General features: G+C 41.2%; 2 protein-coding genes across 2 annotated transcripts in view; one reads left to right on the top strand and one right to left on the bottom strand.

The window, feature by feature from the left end:
- The window catches only part of LOC131271449 (uncharacterized), a 41931-nt gene that overhangs the window by 12088 nt on the left and 4619 nt on the right, over positions 1 to 25224 (bottom strand). The gene's annotated exons all lie outside the window — the stretch shown is intronic.
- On the top strand, positions 1917 to 24380 carry LOC131271450 (lipase member H). Its single transcript, XM_058272883.1, has 4 exons — positions 1917 to 1971; positions 21038 to 21137; positions 21236 to 21648; positions 23854 to 24380. The coding sequence occupies exons 1-4, from the start codon at positions 1917 to 1919 to the stop codon at positions 24378 to 24380; spliced, it is 1095 nt and encodes a 364-aa protein (XP_058128866.1).

Consider the following 25224-nt stretch of genomic DNA (forward strand, 5'->3'; position numbering starts at 1 on the left):
AGAGCTCGTTTATTTGAGGCAAGATACAGCACTGCTTTCTCCTGTAACTAAATAATTGTTTACAGAAACAATTATAAATTTGATATTAAAATCCCATCACGCAGTAGGTTTTAAGATAAAAAAGTTTTCAAACGCAATTCCAATCGGATAACGAATTATCAGATTGAATCGGCTGTCGACATGATGATAGCATTTTTCCCTTTGCAAAATGTATGCTTGCGTTTCATAAAGATTTATGCTACAGAATAATTAATATTCTTGTTATTTAAAAATAGTTAATACTGAATTGGAGGTATGTAAACATATAAATATCTAAAAATATGTGGAAAATGTACATGGTATCATTCCATTCCTTTACTTTAAACCCAAGTATTTATGCCAAGAAGAGCAACTAACAACCAATTTTCCTTACAAACCCTCTTTTTCAATCATTTGCTCATAGACTTTACAGTCGTCTAAGCGTTTTCCAATTTTTCTCCTGTAACATTTTACTTTCAACCCAACACCTATCTTTTGAAACCTGCAGAAAACATTACAGGTTAAAATACAATCAGCACGACGGGCATAAATATTTATATAAGGCTCGTGCAATCCACCACCAGGTTCAACCGTATCGTGCAGCACCGTTTGCCCTTTGGTACAATGGTGCACAATTTTCCCAACACTCCATTTGGTTGCTTTGCGGACCCTCTTCCACCAATCGCAAAGCGCAAAGAAAAACGTTCGCCCCCGGTAAAAGCACGCTGGTGGCCGGTGGCAGCCTTCGAGCGGAAAAATGGATCGGCGATTTGGCGAAGCATTACCTCAATCAGAGGTGCTATCATACCCATCAACATCGGCCGGCATGCGTGACGTGTTGTTTATCTACCATTTCGTTTTAAATTTTTTGTTTTGCTTCCGATACCATCAGGCGGTGTGCCAGTGTGTCAGTGTTTTATATATATAATTCCATTGCTAGCACAACGAAATGGATCGTTGCGAGTAGTTATTTCCAGTGCGAAATAAGCCCACACCGCGTGCAATCATTATTTTTACCGAACGAGACACGATGGAAAGAGCTAAATCAACTTCAAAGCTGTCGGATCGTTTTGCAAAACGATCTTCCGCTCCAATTGACCCGCATACCACTTAACAACAAATCGTTTTGGAAAGAATGAATAAATTTCACGCTGTGTGTTGTGGATAAGCATTTAAACCTAATCCCAATATTTAGCTGGTTACCACACCTAGTCGAAGTGTCCGTGTCGATAAGAAAAACGGGCAATTTTAAACCGCATGAATTATTGTGGAAAGGCAAATATATTCCTTGGGAAAACAGGACACATTTAGAATCTTTTTAGTCCAATAATATACAAGGCCCCTTTGCAAAATAAAGAAAACCGACCGCAGAACTAGGTAGTTGAATTTATTGCTGAAGTAGGAAATCCTTCACAATCCAACTGCAGCAATGAAGTGCATCGGACAGTTGCTCCATATTGCGTGCTCGACCCTGTTCTGTCTAGCCCGTCCGGTTGGGGTTTGAATCGAATTTTGAATCTATTTTTTATTGCAGTTGGATTAAAGAAATATAATGAACCGATAGCTTTGGTTTGTGGAATCACACGTATGCTACATAAGGAAGTGTGCAGCACGGTGTATCGATTTCCGAGTTTCCTTTCTCAATTCCAATTCCGTTTTATATCGTTCAATAGTTAGAAAAATAGGACAACTCGTGTTCGATCGGCCAGAGAAGCCAAGTGTTTCGAAAGTGAAGTGTCCCGGGTGCGATCCGGAAGAGGCGGGCAACGAATATCTCAACCGGTGCGTCCTTCAGTGGGTGGTGAAAAAGGAGCAATATTTTCCGAACCAGCTGAAGTCACCTGCACACACACACACACGCGGAACTCAATAGGACGAAGTCTTCAAAACGCATCGCGATGGTGCTGAGCGAAGGACAGCTGGCACTGTGCACAGTGTTCACCCTATGGTTGGGTAAGTTTTTTTTTATTTCAATACATTTTTCCTCTTTTCTTTGTGCTAACTCTCTGCTTGAGTTGAAATAGAAAGGTGGATCGTGCCGAATGGCAATAAGGGTTGGCACGTTCAAAATAGAAAACCATAAAAATCCAATAAGACATGAAACATTACTCAAAATCGACTCGTAGGTTTAATACAATTTTTTTCCGTAGGTCAATGACCCGACGACAAATATATTAGGAAGTACGATCAAAAGGAAATCTATATTGTTTGCAAGAAGGAAAATAAAAGCAACCAGTTTTTAAAAACAACGTTGTGATTTTATGAAATTAATTTTCTGTACGAAAACAAAAACGTATGTTTTTTAAATATTGAAGAAACTTATTTATTTATTGATTAGAATAACATTTAAGTTTCTTTCTCACAACATTTGGTTTTTGTTTGAACTGTTTTCGGTTTTTATCACAATAATTTTTAAAATCCACAGCCTTGTATAATGAAACAAATTAAAAACAGGTAATAAGTTACAACTAAAAAGACATTGAAAGTGTAAAACTCTTGTTTATTTCTATTATGAAATATTTACTAAGGTTGTTATTAACGTAAAACTTTATACCGCATATGAAGACCGTTTTTACTATGGCTATAGAAATGTATCTACGATAAACTTTGTTGTTTAAAGCATGTGTCAAATTCTCCTTGAAGTGGATTGAATTATTCATCACATAACAAATTCATTTTGTCTTCTAATCAAATTTAAAATAAAAATATATACTACTACAAAAATAAAAGTAAATCCTCTCAACAACATCGTAAGCAGGTCAGCTAAGCAATCGTCAATCTTCAAGACTGTAGTGTGTCAGCGCATACCCAACCGTCGAAAGATCGTTGAACCTTTCCCGAACCGAGGTGGTACGGTCCCTTGTGGTCGTCTTTTGAACCCGCGTGCAAACCGGTGGCCACCTCGTCGTGGATAAACATTACGATATCAACCTCGTGACTCCTACTATTGCAGCACATACGACCAACACGAGATATTGCACCGACGTCGGACGGAGCATACCGCGACAAAAAACTGTGTCAACAAATATTTTACTCTTTATGCAAACGCACACCTCTTTCGGGCCGTCCGCCGTATCCGCCAGCTTCTAGCGTTCGCTTTTCCGGCCCCGGGGTCGGGGCTTTGGCAAGCGGGGAAAAGTGAAACAGTCGTGGCCGGGCATATTTCGCTTGCATATTTGTCAAGGTTGGCCCGAGCGTTGTCAAGTAGGTAAATACATTCTCCGCTTTCTGCAGTGGTTTTTCGAGCCTTGAAGTCTTAAGTTTCTATTGACGTTCAACATAGAGATTGGTTGGCACATAAAATACAAACGAGAAAAAGGTTACTCTTGTTTTAAAATGTGGCTACAGTGTATTTAATATTTATTTCTCTTTGTTAACACATCATAGAAAACTCAACTTCACACATTCTAAAATTACTCACTCTAAAATTTGAACTATACTTCCTACATATCACTTTTAAACTCTTCTTTGCTTCAAGCGTTTTCAGCAACCTTGGCCTGCGCGAAGGTTTTCTCATACGAAAGTTTTTCTTCCGCTACGAAAGCCTTCGATCTTGACCATTCGATCGATCTAACTGCCCAGTCACGATTCCACATCAACTGAGGAAAAGGTGGGCCTAAAACGTCCGTTCGTCCATGGACGAAGCGGGCACCAACTCTCTAACTCTTTTTCGTTCCGTTCGATCTGTGGCTCCGGACACCGATCGGCCGGCATGAGCATCGATGAGATGACCAACACAAGTGTGTGCATTAAACCGTGACCGTGACCCTTTTGCCGAGTGGAGAGTGTTTGCCAGCAAAAGAATCGGTTGTGTTAAAAAACGCACCGAGAGGAAGCGATGCAAACCCGAAGCGCGCTCGTGCGTTGGAAATGCCGCAGCATGGAAGAGAAAAACCACCTCCCATTTCCACCCGGTCATAGTTTCTTTTGTAGGCCGAAACGCTTCTCCCCCCAACCCCCCCCCCCCCCCCCTCCACGAGAACAACCGAATTCCCTCTCGGTTTGCCTGATGCCCGACGATGGCGGAAGACACTAATTGGTGATTATCAAATTACTAATTCAATAAGTACGTACGATGGCACCATCGTTGGCAGCGATGAACCATTCGATCGACCTAGGACCCTAGCACACGACGATGGTTTGGGGTCCGGGGTGGTGGTTTTAAACGCCAGCTTCAACCTTTCGCCCGCACGGTGAAGTGGCGGTGTATCATTTATTCTCGTTTTTTCATTTTCATTTTTCCATCTCGCCCGGAACCTGAGTCATTGGTTCAAAAGGGCATTTGATAGCCCTGAACAAAAACTAAATGACCATTTCTCATAACCCAAAGAGCGTCCGTTCATGCTAAATCATTGGAAAATAATGCACAGAGTCGTGGAAGGGTATCATTAAATCTATTACCTACGATGATGTTTCAATCCCTATGTTCAATCAAACAGAGCTCACATGATAGTCAAAAACATGGACAAAATATTGATTATTCACTCTCTTTGCATTTTCAATCATTTTATCAATTTTTAATGGCTTTTTGTGCCTTTTGATTAATAAACATTGAAACATCTCTTTTATTCATAAAAATATGAAACTATGTTGAAACATGATTTATTGCATTTGCTTTTCAGTCCATACTTTTTGTTTATTTAATGCTTACAGATTTACAGTTCTTCTTAGAGAACATTGAAGTTTAAAAAAATATTCTAGACGTTATTTTACTTTCGTGGTGGAAATGATGATGGGAGGATCATCGAAACACCAAGAACTCCAAAAACAAATCAACATTTTTTATTACATTAGATTTGATAAGTGACATCCAACTAAAGATAGATTAAAATAATCCTTTAAAAAGGCAAAGAAATAGGGTTAAAAATGAACGGTCAAATTGACCATATATTCATTAAAGAAAACTGCAAAAATAGTTGAAGTTCACTCTTAAATAAATTTTCTAAATATTTCAAATCGCTTTCCCTCATTAAACAATGAGCTTTTAAATATGTTTTTGAATGTTTGACAAATATTTTCTTTATCTTTTTGCATGCATAACGAACCCTTTGGTGGATGACTCGAAGCAGTATTCACTCCAAATCGCTTTCCCACGGGAATAGTGACGCTGACTGAGGACAAAGTTTTGCCATTCCTAATGAGCTGTCACCGATGTCGACGGCTTCCGGCCAACCTGTGGTATCGGGGGAGGGAGGGGCGTGCGGTGTTGGAAAAACTAATCATCACTTTCAAGTGGCAACGAAACGAAATCAAAACAAAACAACACTCAACCTAAACTCCTCCCACCACGTGATAACAGGGCAACATGTGTCACTACTATCCTTACGCTAGTAGAGCCATTAACGGTAGCGTGGTGTTGTTTTAAGGATTAGCAAATGTGCTGGAAAAACTTTTCATTGCGAGAGAAAAGAAAAAATCAAGCCGAAATCAAGGCAGCACGCCAACAGAACGTTAGGAAAAACTGACCGCCCCGCCGGGTCCCTCCAAATCACGCCATTTTCTACGCACGCCACCCATACACACGCACCACTCCGTAACCACCCACGGGTAATCCTCTAGTTTGGTTTATTTATGGTGCCAGTTTAACCACCCGAGGAATCTCCGACCCGCGAGGAAAATGCTCCACCAGCACGCGACATTCCGAGCCGGCGGCGTGTTTCCCTCTCCCGGGGGATGGGTTAAGACTTGGTGGGTGGGGGGTGGGCGTGCGGTCGGTCAAACCTAATTACTTATGGCACACGGAGACGTTGGCGAAATATGGTTATCGCTTTTCGATTTTCGGACCGAGTGCTCGGTTGGCTAGCTTAGGTTTTCGAGTGGCGTTAATGAGATTCACCTTGTCTTGGTGGCGTTGTCTTGGTGGCGCGGGAAAACAGCAAACAGACGCATGTCGTCATCCTGGCATGACTCTTGTCAATTTAGTTCAAAATGTCGAGTGAGCAGTCAGACAACCCTTCCATTTTGTTGCGTTCCACTGCTCTAATTAGTGTGAATGGCTTTCTTGGACCGTTTGAAGTTCTCGGTGTGAATTGCACGAGCTGCAATTAAATTTAACCGAGCGCAAAGAGACGAACCTGATATTTTGACATTAACTTCATTTTTAATCAAAAATTAATCATCTAATCGAATCAAATGTTGTTTAACTCCTTCGAAATGGAGATTAGTAAACTTGGTACAAATTGAAAAAATCGATAGTTGATTCATCACGCAATAATGTGGTTAGCAGCTCGAAATAGAAAAGCCCAATCATATAATAGAATAGCTCAATAATGGCTGTCATAATAATAAAATCCTACACTTTGGTTGTAGCCCTTCACATTCACATTTTTGCAATAGTTTTTTTTTATTACTTTTTATTATATAAATTATTAAACTTGTTAACAAATCAGTTGAGTTGATGCAAAGGTTCCGTTTGGAATTTGTAGGTTCTTTTTGCAAAGTTAATCAACGAATTGACCTCTCTTGATAAAACATTGCAAACAAACATAATCGTTCCAGCCTTCATTTATGCAAAACTATCTTAAACATTTCATTCATGTATGTTCCTTTGTCATGCCTATCTAACTTAATTAGGAATTAAGAAAAACATAATTTTGGTTCACGTTTACATTCAACAAAATCACGTCCCCTTATGATAAATTCCCATGGCATGAGAATTAAAAATGTATTTACTTAATTGTAGCGTTTGTGTTGGTACAAAATTGGATCCAACATTAGATTTCTTGTAGGAGAATGCTCATGGGACCAAATTTGAGTGAAAACAAAATATTTAAAAAATGTAATTAATAAAATATAAATCGTAGTTAAAATCGGAGGGTTTCTTATAAAAATTGATGCAATACATAATTGTATGTTTTTAATTCAGGGTTACTAAAAACTTCTCCACTGTTAAACTTCTCTTTAAAGAAAAACATTTCACTCAAACCATCTATATCGAACATATGAATGTGATCATTCTGCATTCCATTCTCATTTAATCCTGGCGATAACTAACACCCAACAAATCACCTTGTCAACTACGTGGCTTCACCTGCCAGGACCCTTGACAACGTGTCTGCATTCTTCCGATCGCAAAGCAATGCCGCACATGTCGTAACGCATTGGCTTACCACCTACCGGACGCACCGGAGCATCAAGTTCAATGTCAAACAACTGACAGCACGGCTCAGGCAACCATGTCATGTGCCGGTCGCGCTAGCTACTGCCGGTGGTTTGTGTAAGCCGATTTGGCGCTCGAAACCATCGGCCGGGGGTGGCAAATGCTCGCCGACCTTCGTTGCCGCTATGCTGCGGGGTTCGCGATCTATTTCCAATCGAAGTGTGTTCGCACATCGTTCGTCGGCCGATGCATTATTATGTGCGGTTGGACTCTACCTCCCGAGGTGCTTATCGAGGTACGAAACACGTGCTGGTCGAGGGTTAATACAAGTGCCACATTAAGTCGTTTTTTTATTTCTGCAATAAATTCACCACTAATTGATTCGAGACACAGATTTTTATGTTAAGTGGAGAGAAAAAGTTCCTGCGAAGAAAATAGAAATCAGAACAAGTAACAATTATCACATCCATCGCTGACACCCTTCCCGGAGGTCAAATGTCCGCCACGGGGCAGAAATTGTTGAGAAATTCTTTTAGCTTGAATTTCCCCATGGAAACACAAAGTGAATTGTCATTGGTACAACTAGTAATTTAACGATTGCTGTCGCTATTTTTAAACCGTCGCGCGATAACACAGCTCTTTTAAATTATTGGCTTGGGTATGCAACTCCGAGTGAACCTTGAGACACAACGTTCGGAGTCGGGTCAGTGGGTTGATCATGAACGAGCATTTATTTATTTGTTTTACTTTCGTGTTCGATTCCGCATATGATTCCGCATCGCTGACTCATTCCGTATGCACTGCGAGCGTTCGTCAGCTGGGAAGTAACGCGTCAAGAATCGTTGATTATATTTCACTACCGAACGCAAATGTAATGAATGTAAACACAAATAATCCATTCCCAAGGTACCATGAATCGACAGTGGAGGGGGTGATTATTTGGTTTGAGAATTAGTTCGCCGCAATCGTCGCACTACTTACAAATCCCAGCGTCGTTGTGATTACCTGCATCGCTCTCTGGAGTATTAAAGTACTTCCCCGCCATTGACATCTCTTCCGGTCAGCGCCCTCTCTCTCTCGGTCACATTCGGCCAAAGTCATGGACTACTAAGGCTACCCGAAAACCTAGTAAAATACCTCCTCTATTAAGTCAACCGTCACCGGTCGATGTCACCAGCCGAGCACGTGAACACTAGCACGTGGTTGGCAGGTTAAATAAGTTGATTGATTGCTGTAAGTGAACACCGTCCGTCCACGGAGCGACAAAACGGCCAGACATTCGGGAAAACCTAGGGTTGTGTGGTGGAAAGTGGCATTTTTATTATTTTTCCAGCAAAATAAATGTGTTTTCTTTTGCATGAGAACATGTTAGCAAACACGTTTTCTCCTACCTTCGTTGATTGATGGCGTCGTGGATTTCAAATACTGTTCCACAAAATGTCAAATTAAGTTCTACATCTATTTATCACAAGGTTTTGTTGGGTAATTTTATGGCTATGTTCATTTTTCAAAACACTTAAACATCTGATTTCTTATAAGATGTAAATGATGAGCAAATATACAGTTTGTAAGTTATTATTTTTCTAATTAAGGTCGAATCCTTACTCCGAAAATCATTTCCCTATCCTTTGATGGCCTTAACGGATTTCGATAAAGTTTTTCCTCTCCTACAGAACTCCAATCTCCGACTCGTTCTCCTTTTTCTCACCACTTTATTGACCATTATTTTCGCTGGCGATAGAAGCCAACCCGCCGGCAGCAAAACTCTATTCGCCCGCACCGAAATTCCAATTGTAATGCCAACGAAAATCGATAGCTTACCTTCCGTTACCTAAGACTTTACGTAATGAACTGGACCTAGCAAAGGAGACCTTCCGTCGATCCGCCCTTGCCGAGAACGGCTGCTCGGAAAGGAAAAGAAAAATTGCTCCGTGTTTTTTCGCTTATCATAGCTGCTGGTTCGGGGCCGAAATTGATTGATTAATGAAATCCCATTTTGCCTTTCCCAAGCCGGGCTGGAAAAGCGCCCGAATCAGAAGAAGAAACAATACACACCTCTTTCGGTGCGGGAAAAAACAGCTCCATCATTTCATCACCTTCGATCTTTTTTGAGCCACATCAACCTCTGACTGCTTATAAACTATCCACCGTACGAGCTACGGACGTTTTCGCTTAGGAGGAGAAAATACTAACCCATTTCCACCCGCAGGGCCCGTGACAAATGGGTCTCGGTGTGGCGTCTCCGGGACGAAGCAAAGTTAATTTATCTAGCAATCCGACCATCGCACCCTTATTTGCGTGTTTTCCTTTTCAGGAGCTTCAAGGACGCATTCCCAATGGAATGAGTCTGGGATTTTCCCTCCCCTTGGTTCGTCATCGTCGAGAATTGTTTCTAAACGTTCAATGATTTTTGCCGTCCTGTGGGAATCATCGATTTTTCTACGGATTTTCTTTCGTCCCACGACCGCAGGACGATGGAAGACCTTCAATGGTATCGATTGCCGCCTACCAGAGTCATTACTCTCCTTATCGCCAATCTTTGCCAAAGTTGACCTTTCGCTAATGTCCCCCACCGAAATGGTTGGCTTTGGGGTGGGAAAAAAAAACAAAAGGGTCGCCAATTGCGCACCACAAAACAACTCCAACGGTTGGAAGCGTTTGAATTCCTCCACCGAATGGCTTTCCGTCCATCTCGGGCCAGAACTTAATCCGAGCGAGTAATCAAAATGGACCCGAAACCGGATCGTGATTGCGATATGGCGTGTTTGCTTGGCATTCGGTAGTTGCCGGAGTCGTCGGGGAGGCCGGTGGGTTGGAATGTACCGGAAAGAAAATGTCCACCACTGTTGGGTGCTTCCAAAATGTGGCGTCTGAAGGCGTCTCTAAACCGACGAACGCCGAGGTGTGAGTGTTACAAACGATTCCGTACCCCAAAACCGACACTTTCCATCCGTTCCGGGCGAGACTTTCGGAATTCGGGCACGGTTTGGGAAATAATTACCCGACCCGGTCCTATCTCCTTGCTCCACGAAATGCGGAAGCAATTCGGAAATGGATGGGAAAGTGTCCACTTCCGAAGAACCAGGCGCCCTTTTGAGCCCGGGCCGTTTGGAGTTTGTTTGCGGACCGTGCGTTGGACGAGCGAACTGGGTTAACGCCGAGCCGGGCCTCAACAATGGCCGACACCGTGGATCCCGAGCCGGGTTTCAAAATGGCGATAATTGGCCGTTTGGTTAAACGAAAATGCGCACCACCGTATCGAATGCACTAGCGGGAAGCTTCCTGACGCACCGGGTAGCCGTCATAATGTCATCATTTAGCGGTAAAATCCGGACACCGAGTGAGTGGCACGTGCCAGAATCGGCACAAAACCCTAGCGGGAAGAAAGAGGGGTCGGGTTGTTACCGGCGATGACTCAACTGTCAACGCATCGGCAAATGAAACGATTACTCCAAATTGCAATGTCCAATGCAAACAAATATGCCGAACGTGTCCGTTGGCCGAAGGATGGGTAAATAAGGGTTTAGAGAACGAGTGTATAGCCCATCTCCATTAACCTAAGCAACTCACCAAACATGGGACGAAAATTAACCTACTCAGAACTGGAACTTTCAAGTGGTTTCCAACATCTATACATTAATGTTACGCTTTTAATAACGGAATTCAAAAATTTGGTTGGTAAGACATTTCTGCTTTATAACAGCTTTTCTAAATCGATTTATCAATATTTTACTGTTCAATTTACAAAAAAAAAAACAAATCCAAAATTCTTTGCTATAAACACATTTGGAAGACTTCTTATCGAAACAGGGTTCAAAAAACCTATAACTATGAAAAAAGTAGATTAACTATAACTGAAACTATCCACTCTAGTTAGGGTCCGATAGTTGCTTATCACTTGTTGCTGCACTTGTTATTCATGATTCACTTTTTGTTATTTTTCTTATGAACAACGCTGAAGCAATCAAATTGTTTAAAACAAGTTACATAATGATTCAATGATCAAGAAAAAACTATGGCTACAGTTGAATATTTGTTTAAACAAAAAACGAGAGTTTAAACGAGAACAACACGAAGATTGATCTTTGACCTACTCAATAAATTACTTACTCAAGCCTGCATCTGCCCAACATCGCCAAATTCAAAAGATTAATATAAAAAATAAATAAATAAAAATAATTAAAAATTGGTGACTGTTATTCAAAATATTCAATCGAAATTATCTAGCATTGCTTGGTTATGTAAGAAGATAATTTCGTTCGAAATTATGTGGATACAATACATAAAACGATGTAAATTTATTCTTACTAGTTCCGTTTGTTTTTATTCTGTATTCATTGTGTCCATATTCAGTTTATCCATATCGACGTTAAACCTTATAAATGTGTGTATATAAAAAAAAAGATACAATTCAAATCGATCGCTCTTGAGGAAATAAGAATCCGTTCGCTAGAAAACGTGAATCAAACGTCAGTATGCCGACAGCCCTCAATATGGCTCAATGTTTGACAGCTTTACGCTTCTTCTTTTTTTTTGCAACACACCGAAATGAACGCCACTGCAACCGTTGATAGCGGAAAAACTGGCCAATGCGGATCCGACCGGCAGCACATTTCCGTCGCAATACGTTTACTGGAAAGCCGACCGGTTCTAAATAAAAAACAAACCCCAAACAGCCCAACACCACCCCCTTCCGGTAGACCACTTTTTCCCCAATACTATTTTCTTCTCTGGCGTCGGTCTGCCGCACCGATTTGGCAACGCTTTTCACCGGTGCAAAAAGTATACACGGGAGACACGTGATTTCCGGTTGTGCAGTTCGTGCCGGCTCGTGATTGAGGATGTCCGTAACCGGTTCCGAGGCGGCGGGCTCCACGCAACCCCACGGCCCAAGATGGATGTCCAGTGGATGCGCCACGAAAGGAAAACATCGTTTACTCCGCCTCGCCCGGTGGGAAAACCACCCTCACCACCCGCTGGGCGAGCGACCCAGTATGAGCCGAGGGAATGGGTTTCAAAATGACTAATTTCACCCGACAAAACGGTAACGATTTAGCTACCCTGTCCACCACCTTGCGTGCCCGCCCCCGCAACCCGAAGGTGAACGACGGTGTAAAATTAATTTGCATATCGGAAATCGTTAAGCTTCACGCTAGAACGGTACCGGTAGCAAAGGGTGTCGGCTTTTTGGACCGCTGCTGCTACGGACCTCTTCGTTGTTCGCGTGAAAAATTGTACGATTCCGGGAAATGCGGATCTATCCTGGGAAAATGCGCTAGCCGTTTTTTAAAGCATTATTTTGGTCTGCAAAACATCGACACACAGTGCCAATACAGAGCAAAAAGTGGATAGCACATAGAAAAACGCGTACCAGTTAAAGCTAAATGGAATTCTTAAAATTGCACAATTCTGATATCTATAAAAAAAGATAAGAAGATGCAAAACAATGATCTCTTTGTACTCTTGATAACTTAGTTTTGTTCGAATTTTCCTTTTGCTCTCGTAAAACGGAATTTACTTAAACGTGGAGGAAAGCTGAGACTAAGTCGTTAAATAAAGTTATTTGTACATTTTGAAATTAACTTTATTTCTTTTGTGCAAAGATGGTTCACAAGCTAACTTTTCAGTTTCTTTTTATCGTATTTGTAAATGATACATTCGTTAGAATGAATATATATCCATTCAATTTACTTCCAACTGCAATATTATTACTAAAAACATTATTGCCATCTCAAAGAAAAAGCATCTAATTAAAAAATCTTAAACGCAACGTAATGTATGTGGAAAATTTCAATTTAAGATTCTGATGCACAGTTAATCCTCCTGCAAGAGAACATCAACAAGGTTTCAGAACAGAACGAAATCATATTTTGTTTAGCACTGCGTAAACACGCCCGAAACAATCAAAACAACATGAATTCCTAAAAAAAAAACGGAGTGTCCTAAAGAAAGCAAGCTCGTTTGCCTTTAAAAGTGCAAAGCCACCCAAAGAACTCATGTTGCTTGTTGTGACTTTGCTTTTTTGTTATGTCTTATGTTTGCTCTACATTAATGAAATGCAACGCTGGCTGCAATTCCGTTGTGCTCTATTTGTTCGCTTTTCCGAGAACCTTTCCTACTCCGAAAGGGAAGAATCTAGGTTGAAGAATCTATCTGCTGCGCTTTTGATCGAATTTGGACAGTTTTTGCGACCAAAACTGAGAGGAAAAGAAAAGCAAACAACAACAAAACACCACCTTGGCCACAGCTTCTGCTGGCAACGGGCCACACGGTCTTGTTTTGCTCCCTTGGAAATGGTGCGCTCAAACAACAAGGAAATGTTTCCCCTTTCCAATCGCTCGCGGTCTACTAAACCTTAGTTTTTCCAAGTAGTTCGAATGACCAGTGAAAAATAAAATAAAATTGAAGCACACTATTCCAGCTTCTCTTTTTTCTTGCTGTATACTCACACTCTCCTGACCACAAAGTTCCGGTTTACCCATTGTTATTTTGACAAGTCTTTGACAGCCATTTCGTGTCACCTTTTTATTCACCCTCCCAACTCCTCGCCCTTCCCCTTTGTACCTTCCTCCCGAGAGACATCCGGCTGTCCGCATATTTCCGTAATGCATTTTCCATCACCTCCGAAAACATGCCCACCAATGTCACCCAGTGTTCTGTCAGTGCCCATGTTTTTTGTCCTTCCTCTCTTCGTCCTTGCCGCCTAGATGGTGCCTACTTCCGGTGAGGTGAAAAAAGGCATGGTCGATTCAAAGCAGAACACGACAGGAAAAGCAGTTGGGGAGCTGTTGGTGTCATTTGGCGACGATGCTTTCGATGGATTGTGATGGGTTCGGTTCAAAAGGACCGACCGTTCCCCATCCTCCCCACTTTCCACTCAAAGAGGGGACAGCAGGGACGTTATCAATCAATTAATTATGTTACATTACTCAAACATGTCACGATGGAGTTTCGTGTGACAAAACAGTGAAATAAAAAGTGCGGAATTGTAGAAGCACGGTTGCATGTAGTATTCACTCAATTATTCAACATTAATTTTTTAATTGTGATGTATGTCAAACGGGGCTTCGTTACGTCAAACGCTAAGTGACATGATGGTTAAATTATAAATTGATAGAAAGTTAATCAGCGAGAAGCATTCTAAACTGTATTTGCTCAGTTAGCAGACAAGAATTACAGCCATTTTGTGAAATATCACCAACTGAATCATTTCTACTGTTGTAGACCAACCTTTTCTACCTGCTCATTTTCAAAACCACGTGAAAAGAAAATTTCCGTACGTTACTCATCGCCGGTGGTTTTCGTCGATGGTTCGTCCTCATTAGCTAATGGACTTTGGTGAAATGACATTTCAGCTCGCCACAGCTCGGGATGGGTGTGTATGTATTTCGTGGCCTGGCCAATAAAAACAAACAATACTCCGTAGTACAGCATGATTTCGCAGTGATTTTCTGACCGATTACACGCAAAGCTGCCCAGTAATGGTTGGTCGGAGAGAAATTAGGGAAATTAAGAGACATTCTAAATTGTTTGCCATTGCAGAAAAAATTCAGACAAAATTGGTAATTCACATTGTAATTCATACAAGTTAGGTTTATTATATATTATTCGGAGGTCCGGAAGCTGATTACTAGGTGAGCCTACGCATTTTCAGCGTTTACATTTAAGAAAGTTTTAAATATTGCACTCTCATGGAGTGACTTGGTTATGAGATAAATAAATGAAGCTTTGTGTTTTTAAGAAACTGTAATCAACGAATTATCAGGATTTATGATCCATCATATTCCGTTGCTATAACATTGTTGTTACTGGTTTGCTCTACAGTATTTATTTGTCGTTAGATGATTTCGTACTGTTTAAACTTATTACTTATACTTAACGTTGATTCTTTTTGATCTACAACTCCTTGCTATCTTGATAGATCGCAACTCTTAAAGCAAAACCATGTCACTATGTATACCAAAAATGGTCACACACTACTTTCTTCCACGGTTGGAGCGGCAGAATTCGTCAGAATTGCTTGTTGGATATATTTGCTCTTCAAGGCTATGTAGATCTGTAGAAAAAGAAATGTTACATTTATTTTAAATGCAATTGTAATTAGTTTATTCTTCAAATGGTTCAACTTACATCACGTAGCTCTACCGGCAGCATTGCGTTGAAGACCGAGGCCAATTCCCTAAAATCTGGTCTACGCTGTGGAACGACGTACCAACACGACAACATTAGGTAATACAGCTCCTTGTTGCTGTGAACTGGATTTTCCAAACGATACGCGTTTTGCAGCATTGTCAACAGCTTCTTGCCATCTGTTACACCTGGATAAGGCATTGCACCAAGCGAAAACAGCTCCCACACGAATACTCCAAACGCCCAGACGTCAGTCTTCACGCTGAAGGTGTGATTTGTGAAGCACTCTAAGGCAAGCCATTTGTATGGAAGGGGGCTATCGCTTGATTTCTTGTATATACCTCGTTCCAGTTTTCGCGATAAACCAAAGTCACTTATCTTGACCACCTTCAGAGAGTAGAGGAGCACATTCCGGGCGGCAAGATCACCGTGCAGAATGTTTTTAGTTGAAAGATAGTCCATACCGTTCGCCACCTGCGAGGCCCAGCTGATAAGATCTGTAGTCCTCAACTGCCACTCGCCAGTATCAGTGTTGTCCTCTCGATCTGCATGTGTCATTTGTGGTTGAGCGTTGCTAACTTCATAGTTCTGCAGTGTGTCCAAGCAACTAACGAACCGTTGCGCGTTGTCACGTAAGAAAATATCCATGCTCCCGAACTGACAGTATTCAAAAATTAACATGGCCTGGCCTGAAGAAAATACCGAGTATGATTATCAAACGCTCACACATTCAATTGCAAGATAACACTAACCTCTCGCTGTGTTTTTGGTCACGGCTCCCAAGAAGTACACAATGTTCACATGTAGTCCAGTTTGGATCATCATGCTGAGTTCGGTAGCCAAACTACTGATCGCATCTGTCGAATGGTTCGCTTTCAGCATTTTCACAGCAACGATCGTCGATGGTTCATGGACAAAGATGTTTCTAGCAACAGCCTTCCTTACGACACCAAACGCACCTTGTCCGATTGTTTCACCTAGTGTTAGTTTATCCATTGAAAACTCATATTCCGATGGAACTAGTTGTACATCGTCATCGTTGAACGATTCATCACTAAACGAGTCATCATTGATCGAAGCATCATTGAAAGATGTCTTACGCTGGGGATTTATCAGTTTTCGTATGACCAGGAAAACGATTGCACAAATCACTGTGATAATGCAAATGACAACGACAGCCAGTTCAAATGTTTGTGGTTGAGGTTTGTGCGAGTTAACCACCAAGGTCTTTTTTAAGTATCCTATAGTCTTTCGCATAGCCGTGCACGAAACTTGTTTGGTATAGATGCTAAGTGAATGATTTACGACCCATGCATATTCTTCTTGATGTCCCATTGCATGGTAGTTTCGCTCATCGCCATACATTATGAAGTCTCCTCTAAATTCGTACGCGTACACCTGGCATCGTACAATCATAGTACTTCCGTTGGTTCCCACGATCTCGAGTTTCATCGGTTCATGGAAATTTCGTACCATTAGATATGATGTTAAACTTGAGTATCTGTCATTGCAATCGACGGTGCCTGGTTCTTGTATCGGTCCAGGAATGTGAAATCTGTAACGTACCACGTACGGAGGGTAGAAAGGCTCGACCTTTAAATAATAAGATTAAAGTTACCTTCTTGTAATACCAGATCAAATAAAGTAGCATTAAATAATTATAAGCTCACCTTGTTAGCATATATTCGAAGGAGTTTGTTTTTAGCAGGTGAAAACAGTTGTCCTTCAAGATCTACAGTATAAGGAGTGTATAATACCCGTGCACCCGGATTCACATATTGGAAGTAACAAAAAAAGTCGACGCCACCATCGTTCCAGAGCGCGGTCTCATTGTTCATCAAACGACCAGAACCATCTATAATTTCATCGAACCGAAGTTAATCATTCCATGTGTATTCACCACTTTGTCAACAAATACTTACGAGCTTCTAAAACAGACAAATTAATTCCAGCACAGGTGTCGTTCGTTACGCAACATTCGCACCTACCAGCGTGAAAAGTTTTAACAATTCCAACAATATCTAATGTTGCTCTCCATGCGAAGATATGTATAGGCTGCGCTAAGATAAAATAGGTCGTCAATCAGCAAATCCAATTTTTAAAAACTGTTCTTTAGAATAAACTATACCTGTTTAGAATTATTCCTATCATAGAAGTACCAAAAAAATGAATTATTATTCATCGATGAAGAAACAATGCATTCGAATGTAACCTTACTATTTTCATAAACTTTGCGTGGGCCGTCTATTTGAACCATTTGGTTTGGCGCTAAGGTTATACAAAAAATGGACGTTTGATGAGAAAATAATTCCAAGTACAACAACCCTAGAAGTTACTTCAATATTCACCTTTGATTGTCCATGATTTCCAAATTTCTTGCTTCCTTGATTTGGCTAAACATTTGTATTTCTGGATGATCTTTGCGGAGTTCAGGGTCGCGTTGTATGATCCATATTGATGTTCGAAAAATATGTCATTTTCGAACCAATATATCTTAGGAACAGGATTTCCATCCGCATCACAGTCCAACATAGTATTTTCACCCGGATTCAAATAAATGGTTGTTTCATTGGCATTGCCACTATTAAAATGTAGTGCGCGTGGAACCGTCAATTTTATTGTTAACTCTGCTTCTTTTATCGTTCCATTCCTCAAATTGGACCGGCATTTAAACAGTTCTGACGAAACGTTGAACATTGAAAAGTTGGCCGCCCAACCATACGAAACATTTGATCCTTCTGTCACGAACTCGTACGTATCGTGAATAAAAATAATGCGGTTTGTAAAATTGTAATAAATATGCAAAAGGCACTGCACTACAACTGTGTCACCCAAAAATATCTCACCAACCGGAGATATAACATTTATCTTGACGTGGTCGTTAAAGTCTTCCGGATACAAGAATGATTTTACTTTTGAGCTTCCCTCACTGTTCGATGCTTTACAAATAACGATAGTAGGTCCAGATGACGGAACACTGACAAGCGTGGATGCACTCGCTTTTAGCATGTCATTTGATTGTTTAAACTGAAATAAATTAAATGAAACCTTTAATTAACACCCTAGGGCATTTTTTAAGAGCTGTCCAAAGTACAACTTACCACTTGTAGCTCTTGAGATGTATTTTGCAAGTATGGAATTGATTGAAATTCAAATTTCGGAGGAGGATACGCTATTCCATGGCAAGTGAATTCAACCATTTCCGTCCTCGGCAGTGAAACATTGAGTCCAATTTCCACCACAGGTACTCCTAAGGCCATGAAAAACCATTTAATTATAGAATATGAAATCATTAACTTTTGATTCATTTTTAAATGTGTGTACCTACCTTTGATCGAAATTAGTAAATGGAAAATGTGCTCTGTTTTCTTGTAAGAAACCGTGATGGTAAACCAACCGCTCTGAGCTACTGTTGCATTTTTAAAATTGTATCCCTTCTTGTGATTTTGAAATACCACTGTGTATATAGTTTTGTTAAAGTGATAACACAAATCTTTCATATCAACTGTTGCACCGCCAAGGTTGTGGATAACATCAAACTTCATTGAAAGATTCCGTATCACTAATTGTCCGGCAGAGTTATTTACTCCGATATAATCAAGCGTATTTTTTAAGTTTAGCACCAATAATAGCTGTTCCACACACTCGTGATCTATGGAGCAGCATTTGTAAAGTCCAGCATCTTTTCCATCAACGTTTGAAATAATTAACGGGTTAGTTTGCGGCGTAATGTCAATAGGTTTTGAACTATTTTTTAAATACCATACACCGGAAGAAAACATCTGATTGTCCGACGCATTATTGACGCATTTCCATTCCACAAGGCTTCCTACCGCTACAATCCGTGGGCCGTCTATATGGATTGCTGCATAAAAAGATCCACAAATAATACGTCAAAAACTGTGGACATTAGGTCAATCATATATTACAATTTACAAAAATATAATCGTACCAGGATGGTAACGAACAATCGCTTTTGTAGCTGCGTCCTGTTAACATTCGTATATCTTTTTTCAATTTTTAAAAACATTTTATAATTCCATACGAACACCATATATATATAAGTTTGGCACCACCTTAGTGATTGTTTTTAGTACTATCTACAAATTAGTTGATTTGTAAAAACATGATAAATTTTTATTTAAAACACAATTCCCTTCCGTTACTCTCTTTATCATTAAATAACTGACTTATTTGATTAAATGCTTTGTTAGTGCTAGACAAATCTAACTTCTATGTCTTTTACATGTTATATTAGTTAAAAAAGGAAGAAAAATTGCAAAATAATGTACTCGAGGATGATTGAGGTTAAACTTTATTATTTTTTTTAAGAATCGTGAAATAATTTTTAGGATTCTGTGACATATTCCGTGACAAAAATTACAAAAATTGTGAACAAAAAACATACCGGTCCTGGACAAAATGTATGACTCATATATTTACGCCTGATAACCCGGTTTTAATGGATAGAAATAAAACTGGTATGCTAGTAGATAAGAAAAACTGGTAAAGGTATTGGTGATGCAACATGGGAAAATCCCATTATTCCATAACATATATTTTTGATCGACGTTTTTAAACCAACGAAAAAGTAGCTTAACAAAATAGTTTGTTCGTTGAGTTGAGCTCGATTAGTGTCACTTTCATTATAAGATTGAAAACTATCATGGTTTACACCAACAAATATCGATTATGACTAAATCTCTTAATGACTTTCTTAAATTCAGCCGTTTAAAAAATTAAGGGCTTTTTGTGACATATTTTCGTTCTAGAACTCACAATAAGTCCATAATATCCATTTTTTTCTTGTTTCAAAATCCACTTTGCTCTAATTTGGCTTAACTTTCGTTTCATTCGATTCAATGATTATTTTCCAATAACTCACCTATAACGTTCGACGAAAACAGTACACATAACAAAAAAGTCAAAATTTCACTTAAAAAAACTTTTCGGCTACGCATCGATAATTTTACGGCTTGTAGCATCATGATAAAGCACTAGCACGTGAACCAATAGATTCTATTTCTCTTATTCATTTGTTTTTTTTTTCAATAGAAGCTGTTTGTTGAAAACCGCACACAAATTCCTGAACACTTTTGATATGGCTCGTTCAACGTCGGGAAGAATACTGAACATTCGATGCTGGGTATTTCTTTCAACCATTGTCTTATTTATTTTGACATAGTAGTTGTTGAAATTTGGTTCATTATACAAAAATGCATCCATCCTCCTATTTTGTTTCATCAATGCTTCTCATATTACTCTTCACAATGTTTCTTCGGTTACTTTTTCTTAACGACACGTTTCTTAACAAAACTTTCTTTTTAACGAAAGTACCTACCATTGCTTTTTAGTCCCATAAGATATCTGAAGTCTTATTTATGATATCTTATTTTATTTCTATCTTAAGGATGTTGAAATTGGCAAAGTGCGAGGTGACAATAACGAAAGACAATCATTAGTTTGAGGGTTGAAAATTAGCCTATGAGCGTTGGGGTGGTGAGCTGCTAACCGAGACCGGACCCTCCCCTGTACGAGAGGACTGACTATCGATGTACACAACGGGAAAAAGTCTTGTAAGCCCTTCACGGGGAGGGCATGACAAAAAACCGTCGGTACGCGAAGAAAAATTATTCGATATTTGGTTTAAGAAATTGTTATATAGTAATACAAAAATAAATTGTGTATCACGTCAGATGCATCTCCTTCATTTACACTTTATGAACTTTTGCAATATAAATAAACAATTGCTGTGTTTTTTCTATTCCTATTCCAAATTATCCTTTACAGGTGGTCTTCCCTTGATGTACTCGCCGGCTCCACGAGGCGACTGTGATAATTGTTGCCCCATCCGGGAACCGAGAGATATACAGTTTTTCCTCTTCACCAGGTATTAAGCCGAAATCCCTTTCGATCCGACGGGGACCACAGGGTGGCGTTAATTTCCAACTCTGCGACTCCGTTTTCTCCATCTCCCTTCTTTTGCAGACAAAACCCCGAAAAGGGCGACACCCTGTTCGTGTCGGACAAGCAGCACCTCCGGGCGTCACACCTGAACCGCTCGAACCCGCTCGTGATTTACATGCACGGCTTTTCCGAGCGGGCGCCGGGTGGCTCGGGCGAAAGTAGCAAGCAAATGCGGGACGCGCTCCTGGAGGCGGACGACTACAACGTGGTGCTGGTCGACTGGAGCCCGCTGACCGCGCTGCCCTGGTACGTGAACTCGGTCCAGAATGGGCCCCGCGTTGGCCGGTACATTGCACGCTTCGTCCGGTTTCTGGTGCTGTCCGAGTTCCCGCTGGAGAAGATTCATCTGATCGGGTTCAGCCTTGGGGCGGAGGTGGCCGGATTCGCCGGCAAAACGTTGAACGAGTGGGGTCTCAAGCTGCCCCGGATCACAGGTTTGTTGGACGAGGGAATTAATTCAGCAAAGGAATGGTAAATGGACACAATGTGCTCAGGTGTTATATTTTACACGTTATAGTTTATGCAACAGTAAACACTCACTAGAAGATGCCTTTAGACCAGAAGACCGACACAAAAACTAGCACAACGTGCAATACTATAGTTGCGGCATGTAAAATGTAACACAAGTGCACATTGTTCCCTTTACCTAAAAACCGTATTTCTACTTCAAAAAAACGAACGATACAACATTCCTAGTTGGATGTTCTGAAAGTTGAACACACTCCAAGTGAATGGTACCGGACCGTTGCTCAAAAGTTTATCCCTTAAACCAACAGCAAAGTTTTCTTGGATAAAAACAGGAGCGAAACATAAAATCTCGTGGAATATGAAAGAAGGTAGCGAACTTCATCTACTTCGTACAAGCTGCTGTGTTCCACTATATGGTAGCTTAATTTTGTATAAACTCGGCAGCAAGTTTCAACACAAAGAGATTGTTGCACTAAAGGTACAGACAAATTAAAGTGTACGAGAAACGAAGAATAAATTCAATTCCATCTGGGCAAGTTTAGCTTCAAGTTCAATCGATTTTCAACACAAAATCAACACGTTTGTTTAGAGTAGAGTAGATGTAGTAAAGTTTATGAAACTTTTGACTCGTTGATGAAGTACAATTTTCAAAATACTCTATAAACAAGCTACAATAAGGACTTCCCAACTTCACAACTTCAACGTTTCATTTATCACCCCTTGTTTAATAGAATACTCTTCAATATGACACCTTTTCTCGATTGCTCGTCAATACTACTAATTGATATATGATGGATAGGACACTGCTCGGTACTGTGTCATCCTGCATTAATTTGTGACATTTGATGTGTTCTAATAGGGAAAAGACCCACTAGCAAATTACTTTTTTCTCTTAATTACTTCTGTAATATGTACCAAATAGTGTTACGAGATTCTTGTAACTCGTCGTTCATGTATAATTGATCATGATTATGAGAATAACTGTTTCGGACACTTATTGAAGCCCGCTCTAGGTATTGAAATAGTGTCTGTTCCAGCTGAAACTAGTAATGTGTATAATGGATTTTATTTTGTATTTGTTCAACTTAAAAAAAAGCTTTAAGTTTGACACTTACTTTAAAGGTTCGCCTTGAAGAGTGAATAAGGCGACAAATCGATCAATCAAACGATATTGAAAATATGTCTCACAAACGTACCATGTCCAAGTTCATCACCCGCACCCTTTTTTCAATCCCACTTCCCCTTCCGCCTGCAAAGAATGCACATAAATAGTTCACTCTGAAAGTCGCCTGGCTAGAGCACCTTTAATCGATTCCGGTCCCAATGGCCGAGGACGAGGATTCCGTCTCGTCTCGTGCCCGGTTGCGCTGGACGGAAATTTATTTTCCCTCAAAGAGAACGACGATAAAAATTTATACACGGTATTTATTTATTACTCTGGCTACCGGTCTATTCCAAAGAATTCCAATGGAACCTACAACCACTTACCACCGAAAAAGAAAAACGGCTACCATGAAGTGCGGGCAGTTTGCTACGAATAGAACGTTGCGTAATAGTTCTCCATACATCCGTACCGCTGCTAGTTTGCCCGCCAATATCCATTTGGTCGCGGCGGGCAGGTTTGTCAACCCGACCAAACCATCAAGTAGATATCGGGTTTATTTTATTGGTTTTTCGATGGTGCTCCAGCGTACGATGGTCGTAAAACTGGTAGAGTTCTTGGTATGCCACCGATCGCCAAATGGAAAAGGGAGGTAACATTCCATAGGCCAGCATGAAGGAGTCCCTTCCCAGTCAGAAGGAGGACGGGAAGCTGCCATCAAAACTTTCGCCGGAGCAATAAATCAAAGCGAAGTATGACATGGTCTCCAAGATCCCTCAGGTCGTGGACCGCCGGTTGTTGGAGGTGGCTGGGCTCCTCCGGACCTCCGCGTGGCATTCGTAATAATCGTGCCGGATAAAACAATGTCCGCCGGAGGTTCGTGAGCTACAGAAACCAATAGGCTATAGTGGTTTGATTAATTGCATTACGACTCCCTGGCCTTGTGCCCGTCTGGCTTGGAAGAGTGTCTCCCTGTTTCAACTCTTCCTGTAGTCAAATAAACAAGAAATGTTTTCCTTATTTTAGTTTTCCCTTCTTTTTGTGTATCTGTATCTCACCTCCTCAACAGGTCTCGACCCGGCATTTCCACTGTACGTGTTCGAACGGGCCTCGCAGCGTCTCAGCCCGAAGGATGCCGAGTTCGTGGACGTCATACACACCGACGGTGGTCTGCTGGGCTACCCGTGGCCACTCGGGCACGTCGACTTCTATCCCAACGGTGGCGTCCCGCTGCAACCCGGCTGCGCCCGCCAAGAGCTGGCCAAAAACCGTTGGCTCGGCGTGTTCATAGGCTGCAGCCACGCGCGAGCCTGGCAGTACTTTGCCGAGTCTCTGACGCGGCCACGAGGTTTCCTGTGTGACCGCTGCGAACCGAACGACACGCCCAGCGAGGGTTCCGGTGCCGGCTCGACCCGGTCCTCGCGAGATACGGCCAGCAACTGCACCATGACGAAGGAGGTCTTCATGGGCATGTACATCGACCGGACGCTGCGGGGCAAGTTCTACCTATCGACCAATCCGGAACCTCCGTTCGGCCGAAACCAGATGCCCGAGGAGCGGCAGCGAAACAAGGAGCTGCAGCGACGACAGTCCTAGAATGCCAAACGGGTCCGCTCAGCTTCCGGAAAACTTTTGCCGACTTTCGCAAACCCCTCTTCAGGTCGGCAAAAGTCTGGAAAGCCGTAGCGTACCAAATAGTACGTAGGTAGGTTTTATGTAATTAATAATAAATTTAAATTTCAAACGACCCCTTGCCTCTTTTCATACCCTCCCAACCGAGGGGACGCTGCGCAAGAAAGAACACAAGAACAACTGGTAGACCACATTTCTCTGGAATGAATTAAAAATTAAATCCTCACCCCAAGCCGCCGAAAACCCCCATGAACAACCTTGACCGAAAAGGTCCAGGGCGCACCACATAACCACATCATAATGTACCGTGGTACAAGGGAGCGGAGTTTTTCGCAGGCTCCACTTTATCAACGTACCGGCGTCCTTTTTATCCTGATAGTCATTAAATTTCGCGGGACTGTTTCTCTTTTTCCCAAACTCGTTCATACCTTCTACCGAATACTTCATGAGCATCAGATGCCGTTTCGTTTCTATACAACGACGGCCTTTGTATCGTCGTTACAGCAGCGTCGGGAGTCAACCCGTTTGCTCCATAATTTATTGCCAACCAATCAGCGAAAAACGATTTCAACAGACATACAGACAAACACCCGTCCGTGCAATTCCACGAATGCGATGGAACCCGGAACGCCGTTCCGGAGGCAGATAGGAAATGAAGTGTTGATAGGATTTTTAACCTTCCTTACGACCTGATAGGAAATTCATGGAAAAATTACCCATCGATCGGGGATGCTGGGAAAATTGAAAATTACCAAACGGACGTGTGATTGCGCAGCTCACGGAATCGCCTACCTCACGATGCTTGTGG

This window comes from Anopheles coustani, chromosome 3 (genome assembly GCF_943734705.1).
Source record: "Anopheles coustani chromosome 3, idAnoCousDA_361_x.2, whole genome shotgun sequence".
Taxonomy (NCBI): domain Eukaryota; kingdom Metazoa; phylum Arthropoda; class Insecta; order Diptera; family Culicidae; genus Anopheles; species Anopheles coustani.

Coding starts and splice junctions, on each gene's coding strand:
- LOC131271450 (XM_058272883.1), top strand. CDS start 1,917: ATGGTGCTGAGCGAAGGACAGCTGGCACTGTGCACAGTGTTCACCCTA. Junction 1,972..21,037: donor AGTGTTCACCCTATGGTTGG/GTAAGTTTTTTT, acceptor TATCCTTTACAG/GTGGTCTTCCCTTGATGTAC. Junction 21,649..23,853: donor CAAGCTGCCCCGGATCACAG/GTTTGTTGGACG, acceptor CCTCCTCAACAG/GTCTCGACCCGGCATTTCCA.